Source organism: Danio rerio, chromosome 17, assembly GCF_049306965.1.
Source record: "Danio rerio strain Tuebingen ecotype United States chromosome 17, GRCz12tu, whole genome shotgun sequence".
Classification (NCBI taxonomy): Eukaryota; Metazoa; Chordata; class Actinopteri; order Cypriniformes; family Danionidae; genus Danio; species Danio rerio.
The window spans coordinates 630,041-644,460 of record NC_133192.1 but is presented as its reverse complement, the minus strand read 5'-3'; the positions used below and the strand labels follow the sequence as shown (position 1 = coordinate 644,460).

Below are 14,420 nucleotides of genomic sequence, written 5' to 3'. Positions count from 1 at the left end.
GATCAGAATCAGACGAAAAGAGCTCATAAACAGCAGAAAACCAAAGAGCGACGTAACACAAAACACCTGCGGGACGTTCAGCAGTGAAAGCCAGAGCAAACAGAGCAGAAGATGTGCTGGTCCATGGTGTGTTTATATGACACTTTCATATGACAAACTCTCTCTTAAAGTCAGCATGAAACAGAAGCTGCTCGTGTGTTTTCTGGATCAACAGCACACATACAATCATTCATTCATTTTCCTTCGCCTTAGTCTCTATTTCAGAGGTGGCCGCAGTGGAATGAACTGCCAATTATTTCAGCATATGTTTTACACAGCGAATACCCTTCCAGCTGCAGTCCAGCACTGGGGAACACCCATACACACTCATTCACACACACACTCATACACAATGGCCAATTTAGTTGATCAATTCCCCTATAGCGCAAGAAACCGGAGCACCCGGAGGAAACCCACACTGACCCAGCCGAGGCTCGAACATGTGGCCTTCTTGCTTGCCTAGCCCTAGTATGCAGTATAAGTACTGTATATATTTGTCTATATATATTTAATGCTATCCATTATTTACTATTATTACTGCTTTATTTAATATTATTTTATTTTATATTTATTTATGCATGATCTTATTTCATATTATTACTATATTTTCTTTTTTATTTTCCTTTATTCCTTTGATTGGGGTTGTGGGAGGGAAATTGGGATGTAAAATGCTTGCTGTGTTGACATGATTGTTATATATTGTGTAAACTGAAAAACTAATGAATATATATTGTAAAAGATGATTTAAGATTTAAGATGATCTGACTGTTCGTGTGCTATGATCAGAGCTGTACCTGAGGTTCCTCCAGAAGCTCTTCCTCTAGATCTTTCAGCAGATCCTCAATTCTCTCTTTCTCCTGCTGTGTGAGAAACACTGAGCTTCCTGACGCTCCGGCCAGCTGAACAAACACAAACACACACTTATGCAAATCACGGATAACACAGACAAGCTCATGTTCAGATTTCACATATATGAATAATGTCACATATGCAACATATACACACAATTATCCATTCATTTTCTTTTTGGCTTAGTCCCTTTATTATTCTGGGGTCCAGCTGCAACCCATCACTGGGAAACATCCACACATATTCATTCTCACACATACGCTGTGAACAATTTAGCCTACCCAATTCACCAGTACCATGTGTTTGGACTGTGGGAGAAACTGGACCACCCAGAGGAAACCCACGCCAACACACAACATGCAAACTCCACACAGAAACACCAACTGACCCAGCCGAGGCTTGAACCAGCGACCTTCTTGCTGTGAGGAGAACATGCTACCCACTGCAAAACCATGCCACCCAACATACATATATATACACACACACACACACACACACATATATATACATATATATATATATATATATATATATATACATAAATGAGTTCCAACCCCTCCCAGATCTCTCTTTTACAGTAATGTTGTCTCCAAAGACAAAACTGATCAACTCATCTGACAACAACACTGCAGACCACAGAACACACACCACTACACACACATTATAATAGGGAAAATGTGACATAAAAATGTAATAAAAATGAACTCAAAACACAAATAGAAATATACAATTTAGCTGAAATTTTGTAGTTTGTAATGGGGTTTTGTTGCAATAACTGCTGTAAACTTTAATTATCTTTCTATTGCTGAACATGTTCGATGACCAAACTCTTATTTTAATAAACATAACTGTTTAACAAAACTGATCTGTTTAATTTAACCAAATATTATTGTGTATATTCACTGAGAAATGGATAAAATATTCATTTTCAGAAGCGGGTGAACTCATTTATACAGAGTGCTGTATACATATTTTTCAATCATTTGACCACTATGTACATATACAGCTGAAGTCTGAATTATTAGTCCCCCCCCCCCCCCCTCCCCACGTTTATTTTTCCCCCATTTTCTGTTTAACAGAGAGCAGATTTCTTCAGCACATTTCTAATCATAACAGTGTTAATAACTCATCTCTAATAACTGATTTATTTTCTCTTTGTCATGATGACAGTAAATAATGTTAGACTAGATATTCTTCAAGACACTTCTATACAGCTTACAGTGACACTTAAAGGCTTCACTAGATTGATTAGGTTAAATATGCAGGTTAGGGTAATTAGGCAAGTTATTGTATAACGATGGTTTGTTCTGGAGACTATCGGGAAAAAAATAGCTTAAAGTGGGCTAATAATATTGTCCCTAATATGGTGTTTACAACAATTAATAACTGCTTTTATTCTTGCCAAAATAAAACAAATAAGACTTTCTCCAGAAGAACAAATATTATCAGACAAACTGTGAACATTTCCTGAACCTGTTCAGTATAATTTGGGAAATATTTAAAAAATAAAAATAATTCTGACTTCAACTGTGTATAGTGTATATATACACTACCAGTCAAGAGTTTTTTTAATGTTTTTAAGAAAATTATTGTTCATCAAGGCGGCATTGATTTAAATGTAAAAAAAATGGTTAAATTGTTCAAATATATATTAAAGATTTTAAATAAATATTTAAATAACTGCTTTTTATTGTATTCAATTTCAAATAAAAGTATTACTCCAGTCTTTATTGCTTTTTTTTTTTTTTTTACTATTACCATTAATGATAATTAATATTAGAGTGATTTCCGAAGGATCATGTGACTCTGAAGACTGATGGAGTAATGAAGCTGAAAATTCATCAAAATCACTGGAATAAATAATTAAATTAAATGATAAACTACTTCTGAACAGGTATTTTATAGTGCAATAACATTTCACTGTTTACTTTGTGTACTGTATTTATGATGACTTGTATATATAAAATAATATAATAAAGATTAAAATAAGAAACAGATCTTATAATGGAATACATTAACACCGCATAACAACTTATAATGTAGTATTTTAATAAAATGAGGTCAGTATTTTAGCCTACTTAAGATTTATTTATTTTTTGATTGTCTAATAATTACCCTAATTACCCTAGTGAAGCCTTTAAATGCCACTGTAAGCTGTATAGAAGTGTCTTGAAGAATATCTAGTGTAATATTATTTACTGTCATCATGACAAAAAGAAATCAGTTATTAGAGATGAGTTATTAACACTGTTATGATTAGAGAGTTGCTGTTAAAAACTCTTATCAAACATATTTGAAAATAATCTAATATCTGTGTCTTCAGCTGATTATGCTGAAATATGAGGAGATCAAATGTATGGGATAAACATTATTTAGTGGGAAAGTAAACTAAAACTCTTGCTGACATCATCATCTTACACTCAACTGGATGTTTCTCCAATCAGACGCTCCGTTTTAGAGAAGCCCCTCCCCCTGAGAGCAGCTGACTCCGCCTGTCATTATGATGTTTAGGTGATGTGAACTCTGGGTAATTGCATCCGTCTGGTTCAGAAAGTGTGCTTCAGTGCACAGCAGGTGTGAGTGTGTGCGTGAGTGTGTGTGTGTGTGTGTGTGTGTGTGTGTGTGTGTGTGTGTGTGTGTGTGTGTGTGTGTGTTCAGTCATATGGCTCTGATCGGCCTGACTGACCTCCACATACCTCAATATTTTTCTTGACAAAGTCGTGTCTGCTCTTGCTGTGTGACGCTCCTGTGTGTCTGCGATCCTCCGTCACCTCCTGACCCACTTCAGCATGGCCCGCGGCCTCCACACACTCTGTGGAAAACACACAGACATGTACACATAATCTCACACACATGCATACACAGACACACAGACAGATATGTACACATACACAAGCATACACAGACGCACACACACACTGTCTAATGAAAGACACACACACACACACACACACACTGTGAGTGAGTGAGTGAGTGTGTGTGTGTGTGTGTGTGTGTGTGTGTGTGTGTGTGTGTGTGTGAGTGTGTTTGAAAGAAGGAGGGTGTGTGAGAGATTGTGTGTCTGTTTTTGTGAGTGTGTGTATGTGTTGTTTGTGTCTGTGTTTATGTGTGTGTCTTTCTCTGTCACTGCTTCTGATGATGGTTAAGACTTTAAAATGGCATTTACACACACTAGTATGTGTGTGTGTGTGTGTGTGTGTGTGTGTGTGTGTGTGTGTGTGTGTGTGTGTGTATCATCATCAGAAGCGGTAGTGGATGAGTGAATGAGCACATGAAGATCATTGTTAACATCAGGGCGCCCTCTAGTGTCACAGCAAACTCAACAGAAGGGATACAGCTGAACACAACATTATTCACCCTCCAGTGAAACTTGTAATCTCTTTCAAAAATTTGCCAAGTGCTGTTTAACAGAGCAAGATAACGTTCCACAACATTTTCCCATTTCCTAACATAGTATAATGTGTGCACAGTCATATTGGGCTGATAAAAACACGTCTCTTTTTTTACAATTCCTGCTGTTAAAATAAGATCCAAATCCCGGCCTCAAAAATTTCCCTGTCTTCATCAGCACAGCCGCATGTCAGAACAATTATAAAAGAAGATGCTTTAATCGCACTTTGCAGACGTTAAATCAGGTTTATTCTGTACATTAATATAACGGATGTCCATACAGCAGTGGAGATTAACCTGTATCCTGACACATTTACTGTGTAAAAACAGTGCAAAGTTAAATGCACGAGCTTTGTGTGTGTGTGTGTGTGTGTGTGTGTGTGTGTGTGTGTGTGTGTGTGTGTGTGTGCGTGCATGCAAGCATGAACTTTATAACAACATTGTGTGTAATTGATATAAAGGCTTGAATTAACTTCACAACTAATACATAAAATAATCATTGGGAAAGTTCTTAGTACTGTAGTTTTCCTCACAGATGTTACGTGAGATCTGCTTCCCTCATGTGTTTCATTGTGCTGTTTATCTGATGTAGCCGCGGCGGAGACTGAGGCACACGCTGACAGACATGTGGGAATGGTCTGAACATTCTGAAAGCTCTAGGGCCCTATCATACACCCGGCGCAGTGTGGCGCAAGGCGTGGCGCAGTAGTCTTTTGGTAGTTTCAGCTTGGCGCAAGAGTGGTTTTGAGGCGTTGCGCTACGCTGTTTAAATAGCAAATGCATTAGCGCTCATTTTTGCGCCCATAGACGTTCTGCTCTAAAAAGGAGGCGTTCTGAGGCGGACCGCTGGCGCGTTGCTATTTTAAGAAACTATAATAGATTTTTCATTAGACCAAAACAAACCCGGTCTAAACTCCGGCGCAGAGTTGCACCTCTCTTACACACTGCTTAATACACACAAGAGAGCAATAGGCAAATATCTTTACATATGAAAACATTTAAATATTAAGGATATATATAGGATATAATAAGAATAGATATAGAATATAAATATAAAGGATTAAAATATTACAAAACAGATTATTTTCTAGCCTACATAAATATGAAAAATCACTGCTTTCATGTCTTCTTCATCTCAGGGGGCTTTTTCAGTTCATTCATAACAATTTGCTTTTGTATAATGTTATTATTATTAGCAGTATTATTTATTATATCCATATTTATATTTGTTTTATTAAAAACAAGCTTAGATTTGTCCACCTATCAGGTTTTCGACCATATGGGGCACAGCATGTGTTTTAGGATATAACTCAGGTTTTTGAGCACATTTTGCTATTATTATTCATTTATTCGTTTGCTGGAAATTAGAACTGAATTTAGAAATAGTTTTGAAACTAATATTTGCGCTTAACAAACAAAAGTATTTATTTATAGACTAATTGTTGTGTGTGCGTAAAGGTTTCCCTATCCAAGAGCGAAAGTGAAAGTAGATCCATTATCTCTCATTCTCATGTAGTAGATGCTCTGTTCAACAGTTTTCTGTAATAAACTGTGAACTGTTTGCTTGTGAAATGCTCATTTTTTCCACTTAGACTTACTTTGCGTCCTGTAAATAGTGAATGCGCTCTTGGCGCGACGCAGCTGACTCTTAAAGGGAATGGGAGATGAGACTCTGATTGGTTTATTCTCAAAACACACCTATAACTCATTAAGAAAATAAACTCAACCCTTTTAGACCATTCGCCGTGGCGCAATGCAGATTTCCCGTCCTTAAACTAGCAAAAACACGTCCTGACACGCCGTGAAAGCGTTTGCGCCCTGCGTTTTGCACTCTGCGCATGGACCGTCAAAATAGAGCCCCTAGTCAATAATCTGATGGGTGTTTGAGCTGAAACTCTACAGACACATTCTGGAGACACTAAAGACTCATCTTACATCTTAAGAAAGGGGTAAAATAGCTGCACTTTAAATAATGCATTTTGTTCTACAATAAAGTAATTGGACATTATAGAAAAATTTACTTGATGGTTATGAAAACCACAGCAATGCAAATAAACTGTAACAGGTCTAATTTTGTTTATTAAAACTAAATATTATTCATTCATTCATTTTCTTTTCAGCTTAGTCCCTTTATTAATCCAGGGTTGCCACAGCAGAATGAACCGCCAACTTATCCAGCATATGTTTTACGCAGCGGATGCCCTTCCAGCCACAACCCAGTACTGGGAAACACCCATACACACTCATTCACACACACACACACACACACACACACACACACACACACACACACACACACACACACACACACACTACGGTCAATTTAGTTCATCAGTTCCCCTATAGCCCATGGACTGTGGGGGAAATTGGAGCACCCGGAGGAAACCCACGCCAACACAGGGAGAACATGCAAACTCCACACAGAAACACCAACTGACCCAGCTGGGATTTGAATTGGGACTCAATTGTACTACCCACTGCGCCACTGTGCTGCCCCACTATATATTATTTTGACATGTAAAATAAATAAAAAATCCTCAAAAATAAATATTTATATGTATTTATATATTTATTATCTTTTTTTAAAGAGCCCATATTATGGGTTTTTGAAAATTCCCCTCCATGTAGTGTGTAACACAGCTCTAAGTGAAGTGAAGTATCCAGCTAAGGCTTAAATCTGTTAGTGTACAGTGTTTAAAACTGTTGATTCATCTATAAAAGAGTCGACTCATAGTGCTTCAAACGAGTCGCCTTGATACCGATTCATTAGGTGTTTCGCCATGACGTACGAACGAAACCAAGTTATTCACGTGCACGCGCAAACCCGGGAGATTTCAAACCTGTGGCCCCGCCCTCTAACACAGAAACCCAGACACACACACACACACACACCCACAAACACACACATAAACATGCCGGTCGATTGAAGTCACACTGCAGATGGATATATTGAGTCTCTACCCAAACATGAAACCTCAGCATTATAGTCAAGCAGTTGGAAACTACTGGGCACTTCTGAATACTACATGCTACAAAGAATACTTCATCTGCGTTTGTTAAAGGAAGGATCAGTAAAGAGTAACTTACTGATGGACGTCAGGATGGATTTTTCTTCCTCTATTTCTCAAGTGTAAGTACGTGCGATTAAAGTTGCCTCGTTGATTCGAGCTTGCAAATGTATTTAGTTGTGATTTGTTACTTGTAACCGCGTGTGCTGTATCAGGTTAGCTCGATATATTCCCTTATCGCGTGCAAAGTCACGTTAAAAACGCGACGCGTGCTGCTTTGTTTACGGAGCTCCGTGGACGAGGAGTAGTGTGTGTGTCTGTGTGTGCGCGCTGTCGTCCGGAGGTGTGTGTGTGTGTGTGTGTGTGTGTTTGTGTGTGTGTTTGTGTGTGTGTGTGTGTGTGTGAGTGTGTGTGTGTGTGTGTGTGTGTGTGTGTGTGTGTGTGTGTGTGTGTGTGTGTGTGTGTGTGTGTGTGTGCGCGCGCGGAGCAGGGTTAAGTGCGTGTGTGTGTTTGTGCAATATGTGTGTGTGTGTCTGTGAAAAGAGCAGAGTGAGAAGCTAGGAGATCTCCTCAACTGTTTTTGGAGTTTTTGCTCAATAAAATAGTCGTCTGAATTTTCAAGTCCATAGTCTGTATTTAAATTGACCCACTGGCAGCTAAAATCCATGCCTACACTATCGAGTGTGTATGAACTGTGATTACTTTTATATTGCTGATTAGCTGTTGGACATTTCACTCTCTGACTGAAGGCAGTCGACCAATCGCGACAGACTGTCATTGGTCCAATCAGCGCAGATTAGCTTCGCGCTAAGGAGGGGTTTGGGAACAAATAAATCACTGGACGATTCATACAGGAGTCGCTGGGATAATTAGGTAAAAATAAATGCAGATTATAAGACCATGAAAGTGTTTTTTGACCTTGCATGCATATTAGACTGTTGTTGGAGACCCTTACAACCAAGATATGACCCTATTTCATGTATAATATGGGCTCTTTAAATGTTCTTATTTTCAGTCTGTTTTTAATTACAGTTAACATTTTAGTCATTTTGTTTAATATATATATATATATATATTTCTTTCTTTTTATATATATATATATATATATATATATTTTTATATATATTTTTTTTGTTTTAGTTCTGATTATCTTAACACATGCTCAATATTCTTTTATTTAATTTCAAGTTTAATTACCAAATAATAATTGACCCTTTGCTAAGCCACACCCAAAAAAACGCCACCCATTAATCGTGGCTCAGCTACCGTAGCTACACGCAGGAGCTCTGTCAAGCTTTCGAGTGAGGGAAACAGGCCAGAGCGCTGTGCATATAGATTGTGGAAATCTGATACTCGGTATCCATAAAGTTTGGACGGGATGGTGGAATTTTTTCCCATTTCAAAACCAAAACCCAGGAGGAGAAATGCCAGCATGGATCAAGCTCTGTAGGGGGCGGAGATAAGTTGGATTTGTTTTGATATTTCTGACACATTCATTCATAAACAGACGGCAATAACTCACACACCTCTTACCCTAAACAGATCTAAACTGTGTTTCCTACAAAAATACAGCGCAGGTTCTGCTTCACAGCTGTCTTTTTCTTTCTGCTTGATTTTATGAGCACTGCTAGCGCTCGCCATAGTAGTCATACTAATAGCAGTCATATTTCCAGTTTCAAGCTATGAATATTTGAAAATGAATAATGTAGAAGCACTGTCCATGCGTGTTTCCTAAACGGTTAGTAACACTATATTTCATTACACAACATTAATCTATCAGGCTTTTTGGCTGAAATAGAGAAATCACAGTTTAACCAGTTATTATTAGATTACTTGTAAATGTCCCCTCTCCTGCTGTGCATGAGATATGCTGTTGAATGGTTAGCGTATGGGGCGGCTAGGCTAACCTAGCTTCAATTTTGATTAAGTTATTCTCTAATGGGTTGCCTATTATGTGGTGAATATATCCCTGTAATGCATACTGCAGTCCTTTAGTCTGGCTTTCTCAGATATCTCGCCTGTTCACCAGAACTGACAAATTATCCAGGCAATGTCTGACACCGGCGCATACACATTGTGAAAGACGTGCCAGGCAGGAAGGCTAGACAGTTGTAGCAACAGTAACTAAGGAGGGCGGGGCTTAGCAAAGGGTCAGGTATGTTTCAGTATATGATTTCAGTTTAGTTACTTTTATAACCCTGTTCCTGAAGTGGTTTTGTAAACTACACCCCAGATTTACTTTCCTTTAATTAACAAAAGTGCATGAGCATCAGTAATGAGAATCCAGTGAGGCTGAGAATAGTTTTACACCAGTGTTTTACTCTTTTACCTTCCGGCTCGGGTCTGGAGTTTACTTCAGTCTTCAGATCTACAACCTCAGTCTCAAACACCGGCACAAACACATCCTCTTCATCACACTCCAGACCTGCAGAGAGATGCATCTGCTCATCAATAACTTCATTCTGCTCCTCCTGATCAATGGTGTGTGTGAGTGATGAGTGTGTGTGATCAGATCTGCAGACTCACAGTCACTGGGCGTCAGAGACAAAAAGCGTCTGGTGTTTTCAGCCTCGGTGCTGCTGATGTGGAGACTCTCAGCCTGTGGAGAACATCAGCAGAATGAAGACGTGTGTGTGTGTGTGTGTGTGTGTGTGTGTGTGTGTGTGTGTGTGTGTGTGTGTGTGTGTGTGTGTGTGTGTGTGTGTGTGTGTCTCACCTGAAGCTCCTGCCACAGTCTCTGGTGTAACTCTCTGCCCTTCTGCTTCACCTCTCTCTCTGCTGACACCTTGTGAGCCAGAATCCGGTCCAGCTTCTTCATCTTCCTGATGGCCTTCCTCATCTCTGGATCTTCATTCTCCTCCTCAGAGTCTTCTGTAAACAATTAGAAAACATTTCAGATACAGTTGACCACAAAACACACGTTTCTGACTGTCTAGATCCACTTTTACCATGGTCGGAGCTGGTTTCTGTAGTCTGATCTGTCATTTCATGTATGCTGCGCTGAAACTGACAAACAGACAAAAGCTTGAGTTCATGTGCTCTGCAGACAGTCAGAATAGCATCCGAATACAGTCAGATTACAGTTGGAATACACTAAATACAGTCAGATCATAGTCAGATCACGGTCAGATCACAGTCAAATCATGGTCAGATCACGGTCAGATCACAATCAGAACACGGTCAGATCACAGTCAGATCACGGTCAGATCACAGTCAAATCATTGTCAGATCACAGTCAGATCACGGTCAGATCACAGTCAAATCATTGTCAGATCACAGTCAAATCATGGTCAGATCAAGGTCAAATCACAATCAGAACACGGTCAGATCACAGTCAGATCACGGTCAGATCACAGTCAGATCACGGCCAGATCACAGTCAGATCACGGTCAGATCACAGTAAGATCACGGCCAGATCACAGTCAGATCACAATCAGATCACGGTCAAAACACAGTAAAAACACAGTCAAAACACAGTCAGAACACAGTGAGAACACAGTGAGAACACAGTCAGATCACAGTTAGAACACGGTCAGAACACGGTCAAAACAAAGTCAGAACACGGTCAGATCACAGTCAGATCACGGTCAGAACAAGGTCAGATCACAGTCAGATCACGGTCAGATCACAGTCAGATCACGGTCAGAACAAGGTCAGATCACGGTCAGAACAAGGTCAGATCACAGTCAGATCATGGTCAGAACAAGGTCAGATCACAGTCAGATCACAGTCAGATCACAGTCAGATCACAGTCAGATCACGGTCAGATCACGGTCAGAACAAGGTCAGATCACAGTCAGATCACGGTCAGATCACAGTCAGATCACGGTCAGATCACAGTCAGATCACGGTCAGATCACGGTCAGAACAAGGTCAGATCACAGTCAGATCACGGTCAGATCACGGTCAGAACAAGGTCAGATCACAGTCAGATCACGGTCAGATCACAGTCAGATCACGGTCAGAACAAGGTCAGATCACAGTCAGATCACGGTCAGATCACGGTCAGATCACGGTCAGATCACAGTCAGATCACGGTCAGATCACAGTCAGATCACGGTCAGAACAAGGTCAGATCACAGTCAGATCACAGTCAGATCACGGTCAGATCACAGTCAGATCACGGTCAGATCACGGTCAGATCACAGTCAGATCACGGTCAGAACAAGGTCAGATCACAGTCAGATCACAGTCAGATCACGGTCAGATCACAGTCAGATCACGGTCAGAACAAGGTCAGATCACAGTCGGATCACGGTCAGATCACGGTCAGATCACAGTTAGATCACGGTCAGATCACGGTCAGATCACGGTCAGATCACGGTCAGATCACAGTCAGATCACAGTCAGATCACGGTCAGAACAAGGTCAGATCACAGTCAGATCACAGTCAGATCACGGTCAGATCACGGTCAGATCACGGTCAGATCACGGTCAGATCACAGTCAGATCACGGTCAGATCACGGTCAGATCACAGTCAGATCACGGTCAGATCACGGTCAGATCACGGTCAGATCACGGTCAGATCACGGTCAGATCACAGTCAGATCACGGTCAGAACAAGGTCAGATCACGGTCAGATCACAGTCAGAACAGTTTAAACACAGTCAGATCACAATCAGAATTCACTCAGATTACAGTCAGATCACAGACGTTCAGAGATGCTGTACCAGTGTGTGGTTGAGATCAGGACTGAGCACCTCCAGAGATCTGTGGCCTTCTGCACTCTTCCTTCTGTTCTCAGACAGAGATGAACTGGAGGCTGGACGAGAGATTTCATCCAGACGGCCCTTGATGATGTCCATACAGTCCACCGACACTGGAATCATCAGCAGACTTTAATGAAACGCCTTTAAATAATAACACAAATGATATCAAAAAAAAATGTGTGTGTGTGTATTCAGGGATGGTTTGAAGTCTGACACCCTCTACTCTCCTGAATCCTTCATTCAGCTTCAATTATCATCAATAATTAAGTCTAATTCTCATATTTTTGCTACTGTTTACGCTACTAAGTTAAATAATCTCTGCGTTTGGGTCAGCTCAGTTACACTAGTTATAAAGTGGCAGAACAAGAGCCAATTTGCTGGAAAGGTATGATTGGGAGGCCATGATTGTAAGGGCTGATGGAGGGAGTTTGGCCTGGACACCGGGGTTACACCCCTACTCTTTACCAGAAGCGACATGGGATTATTAATGATCACAGAGAGTCAGGAGCTCAGTTTAACACCTCATCTGAAAGACGGCGCTCACTGACAGTATAGTGTCCCCTTCACTACACTGGGGCATTAGGACCCACACAGACCACAGGTTGAGCGCCCCCTGCTGACCTCACTAACACCACTGCCAACAGCAGTCTAGTGTTCCTATCCAGACACTGACCAGGCTCAGCCCTGCTCAGCTTCAGTGAGTAACCGCTCTTGGCCTGCAGGGTGATATGACTGTGGCCAAATGCACATAAAGCTGATTCAAATAGTCTAAATGTGTTTTTCTACACAGTCAGACCTTGATCGCCGATTTCTCTTGGAGAGCTGATAGACTTGTCACGAGAGCCTTCTGCATCCTGAACACAAGAAACACAACATACTGACTGAAGGGTGCGTGCGTGTGTGTGTGTGTGAGAGAGAGAGAGAGAGAGAGAGAGAGAGAGAGAGAATGAGTGTGTGTAATTTGTATATCGTACATCGTGGGGACCAAACGTCCCCACAAATATAGCAATAACAGTTATGTGTGACATTGTTTTGTGCCCGTGAGGAAATCGGCTCATAAAGCAGACAGAATTAAGTTTTTTGAAAATGTAAAAATGCAGATAGTTTCCTGTGAGGCTTGGGTTTTAAGATAATTTCAGAAAAGTAGTCTTTACAGGTTATAAATAGAGAAATCCTATCATAAGCCAATGACTATGTGTTCACAGTGGATTAAACAGTGCTGATGTATGTATTTACATGCTATTTCAGACCCAATATACAAAGTATAGTGTGGTTAGCAATATAGAGAGCGTCACAATCTGTCACTGCTTAAAATGAACGAATGTGTGAAAATAAAAGCAACTTTACCTCAGTGGTTTAGGGAAGGCTTAGAATACAGCACTGTAGAAACATCATTACAGTGTGTGTGTGTGTGTGTGTGTGTGTGTGTGTGTGTGTGTGTGTGTGTGTGTGTGTGTGTGTGTGTGTGTTTACTGACCATCTCTAAGCCTCGAGAATGGGGATTTTCGCCCATCTGACCCGAGTAAACCTCCATGCCGATCTTTAGATTTCACTCGGTCATCATCTTTATCTTTATCATCTTTAAGTTAACTGTCAATCATCAGCGGTTTTCAATCTGATGACAGAACACGAAGATCTCTCTCGGTAACGGTGTGAATTAAGCCAGTCTCTCCTCTTACAGCTTCTTTATTCGCGGTTTCTTTGCCCGTTTGTTTACACTGAACTCCCGGTTTCCAAGGACGCGCGTCTCACCGGAAGTAGCAACTCTACAAACTGAATTTCAGACATAAAATACCTCCGTGATTCCTTCAGCCGAGAAGCAGCAGTACGAGGATTATATCAGGAAATACTGTTTCTAAAGTCGAAGAACTACGTTTTTTTACAACAAATTTCAAGCCGTAGTGACAAACTGACGCCACAAGAGCGCGCCAAAACAGCGTGATCACGAGCCGCGCGCGAACAAGCCCCAGGGTCAGGGTTTGTTCATTTGCAAATATATAAAAGGGGGAAATAACTCAGATTATTTTAATGTTTTTTGATCATCAAATCACTTTATTATAAATACATATAAGATCGACGAATGATTAGGTAACTTAAGATTGTAGAAAGACTATATTTTTATTCATTTTGTATTTATATAATATGGTGGAATACAGATAACGTTACATAAATAAGTGTTAAAAGAAATTAACAATAAAAAAATAAATACATGTTACTCAAATATATTAAATACATATATTATGTGTTTTATTCAGCAGATGAGATATTAGGACTGGTGTAATTATGCTGAAAATTTAAATTAAGAGCAAAGCAATACAGTTTAATTGAAACAACATTTGACAATTTACTTTTTAAATGTATTTGGATTTAAATTATTTGTTAACTTCATAAGAAACGAAACAAAAGCTTTTATACATCCATAAC

At 40.0% G+C, this 14,420-nt stretch overlaps 1 protein-coding gene across 13 annotated transcripts in view; it reads right to left on the bottom strand.

The window, feature by feature from the left end:
* fsip1 (fibrous sheath interacting protein 1) overlaps nucleotides 1-13,915 on the bottom strand; it is a 37,628-nt gene extending 23,713 nt beyond the window's left edge. For 2 of the 13 annotated variants that reach the window (XM_073927250.1, XM_073927257.1), the window contains exons 1-9: nucleotides 13,474-13,724; nucleotides 12,670-12,850; nucleotides 11,958-12,106; nucleotides 10,235-10,292; nucleotides 10,003-10,157; nucleotides 9,813-9,885; nucleotides 9,616-9,711; nucleotides 3,585-3,700; nucleotides 834-938 (exon numbers count right to left, since the gene is read on the bottom strand). In XM_073927250.1, the coding sequence (XP_073783351.1) occupies nucleotides 834-938; nucleotides 3,585-3,700; nucleotides 9,616-9,711; nucleotides 9,813-9,885; nucleotides 10,003-10,157; nucleotides 10,235-10,292; nucleotides 11,958-12,092 (738 nt within the window). In that variant the 5' untranslated portion in view covers nucleotides 12,093-12,106; nucleotides 12,670-12,850; nucleotides 13,474-13,724. 13 annotated transcript variants of the gene reach the window in all.
* Nucleotides 13,916-14,420: the final 505 nt, after the last annotated feature.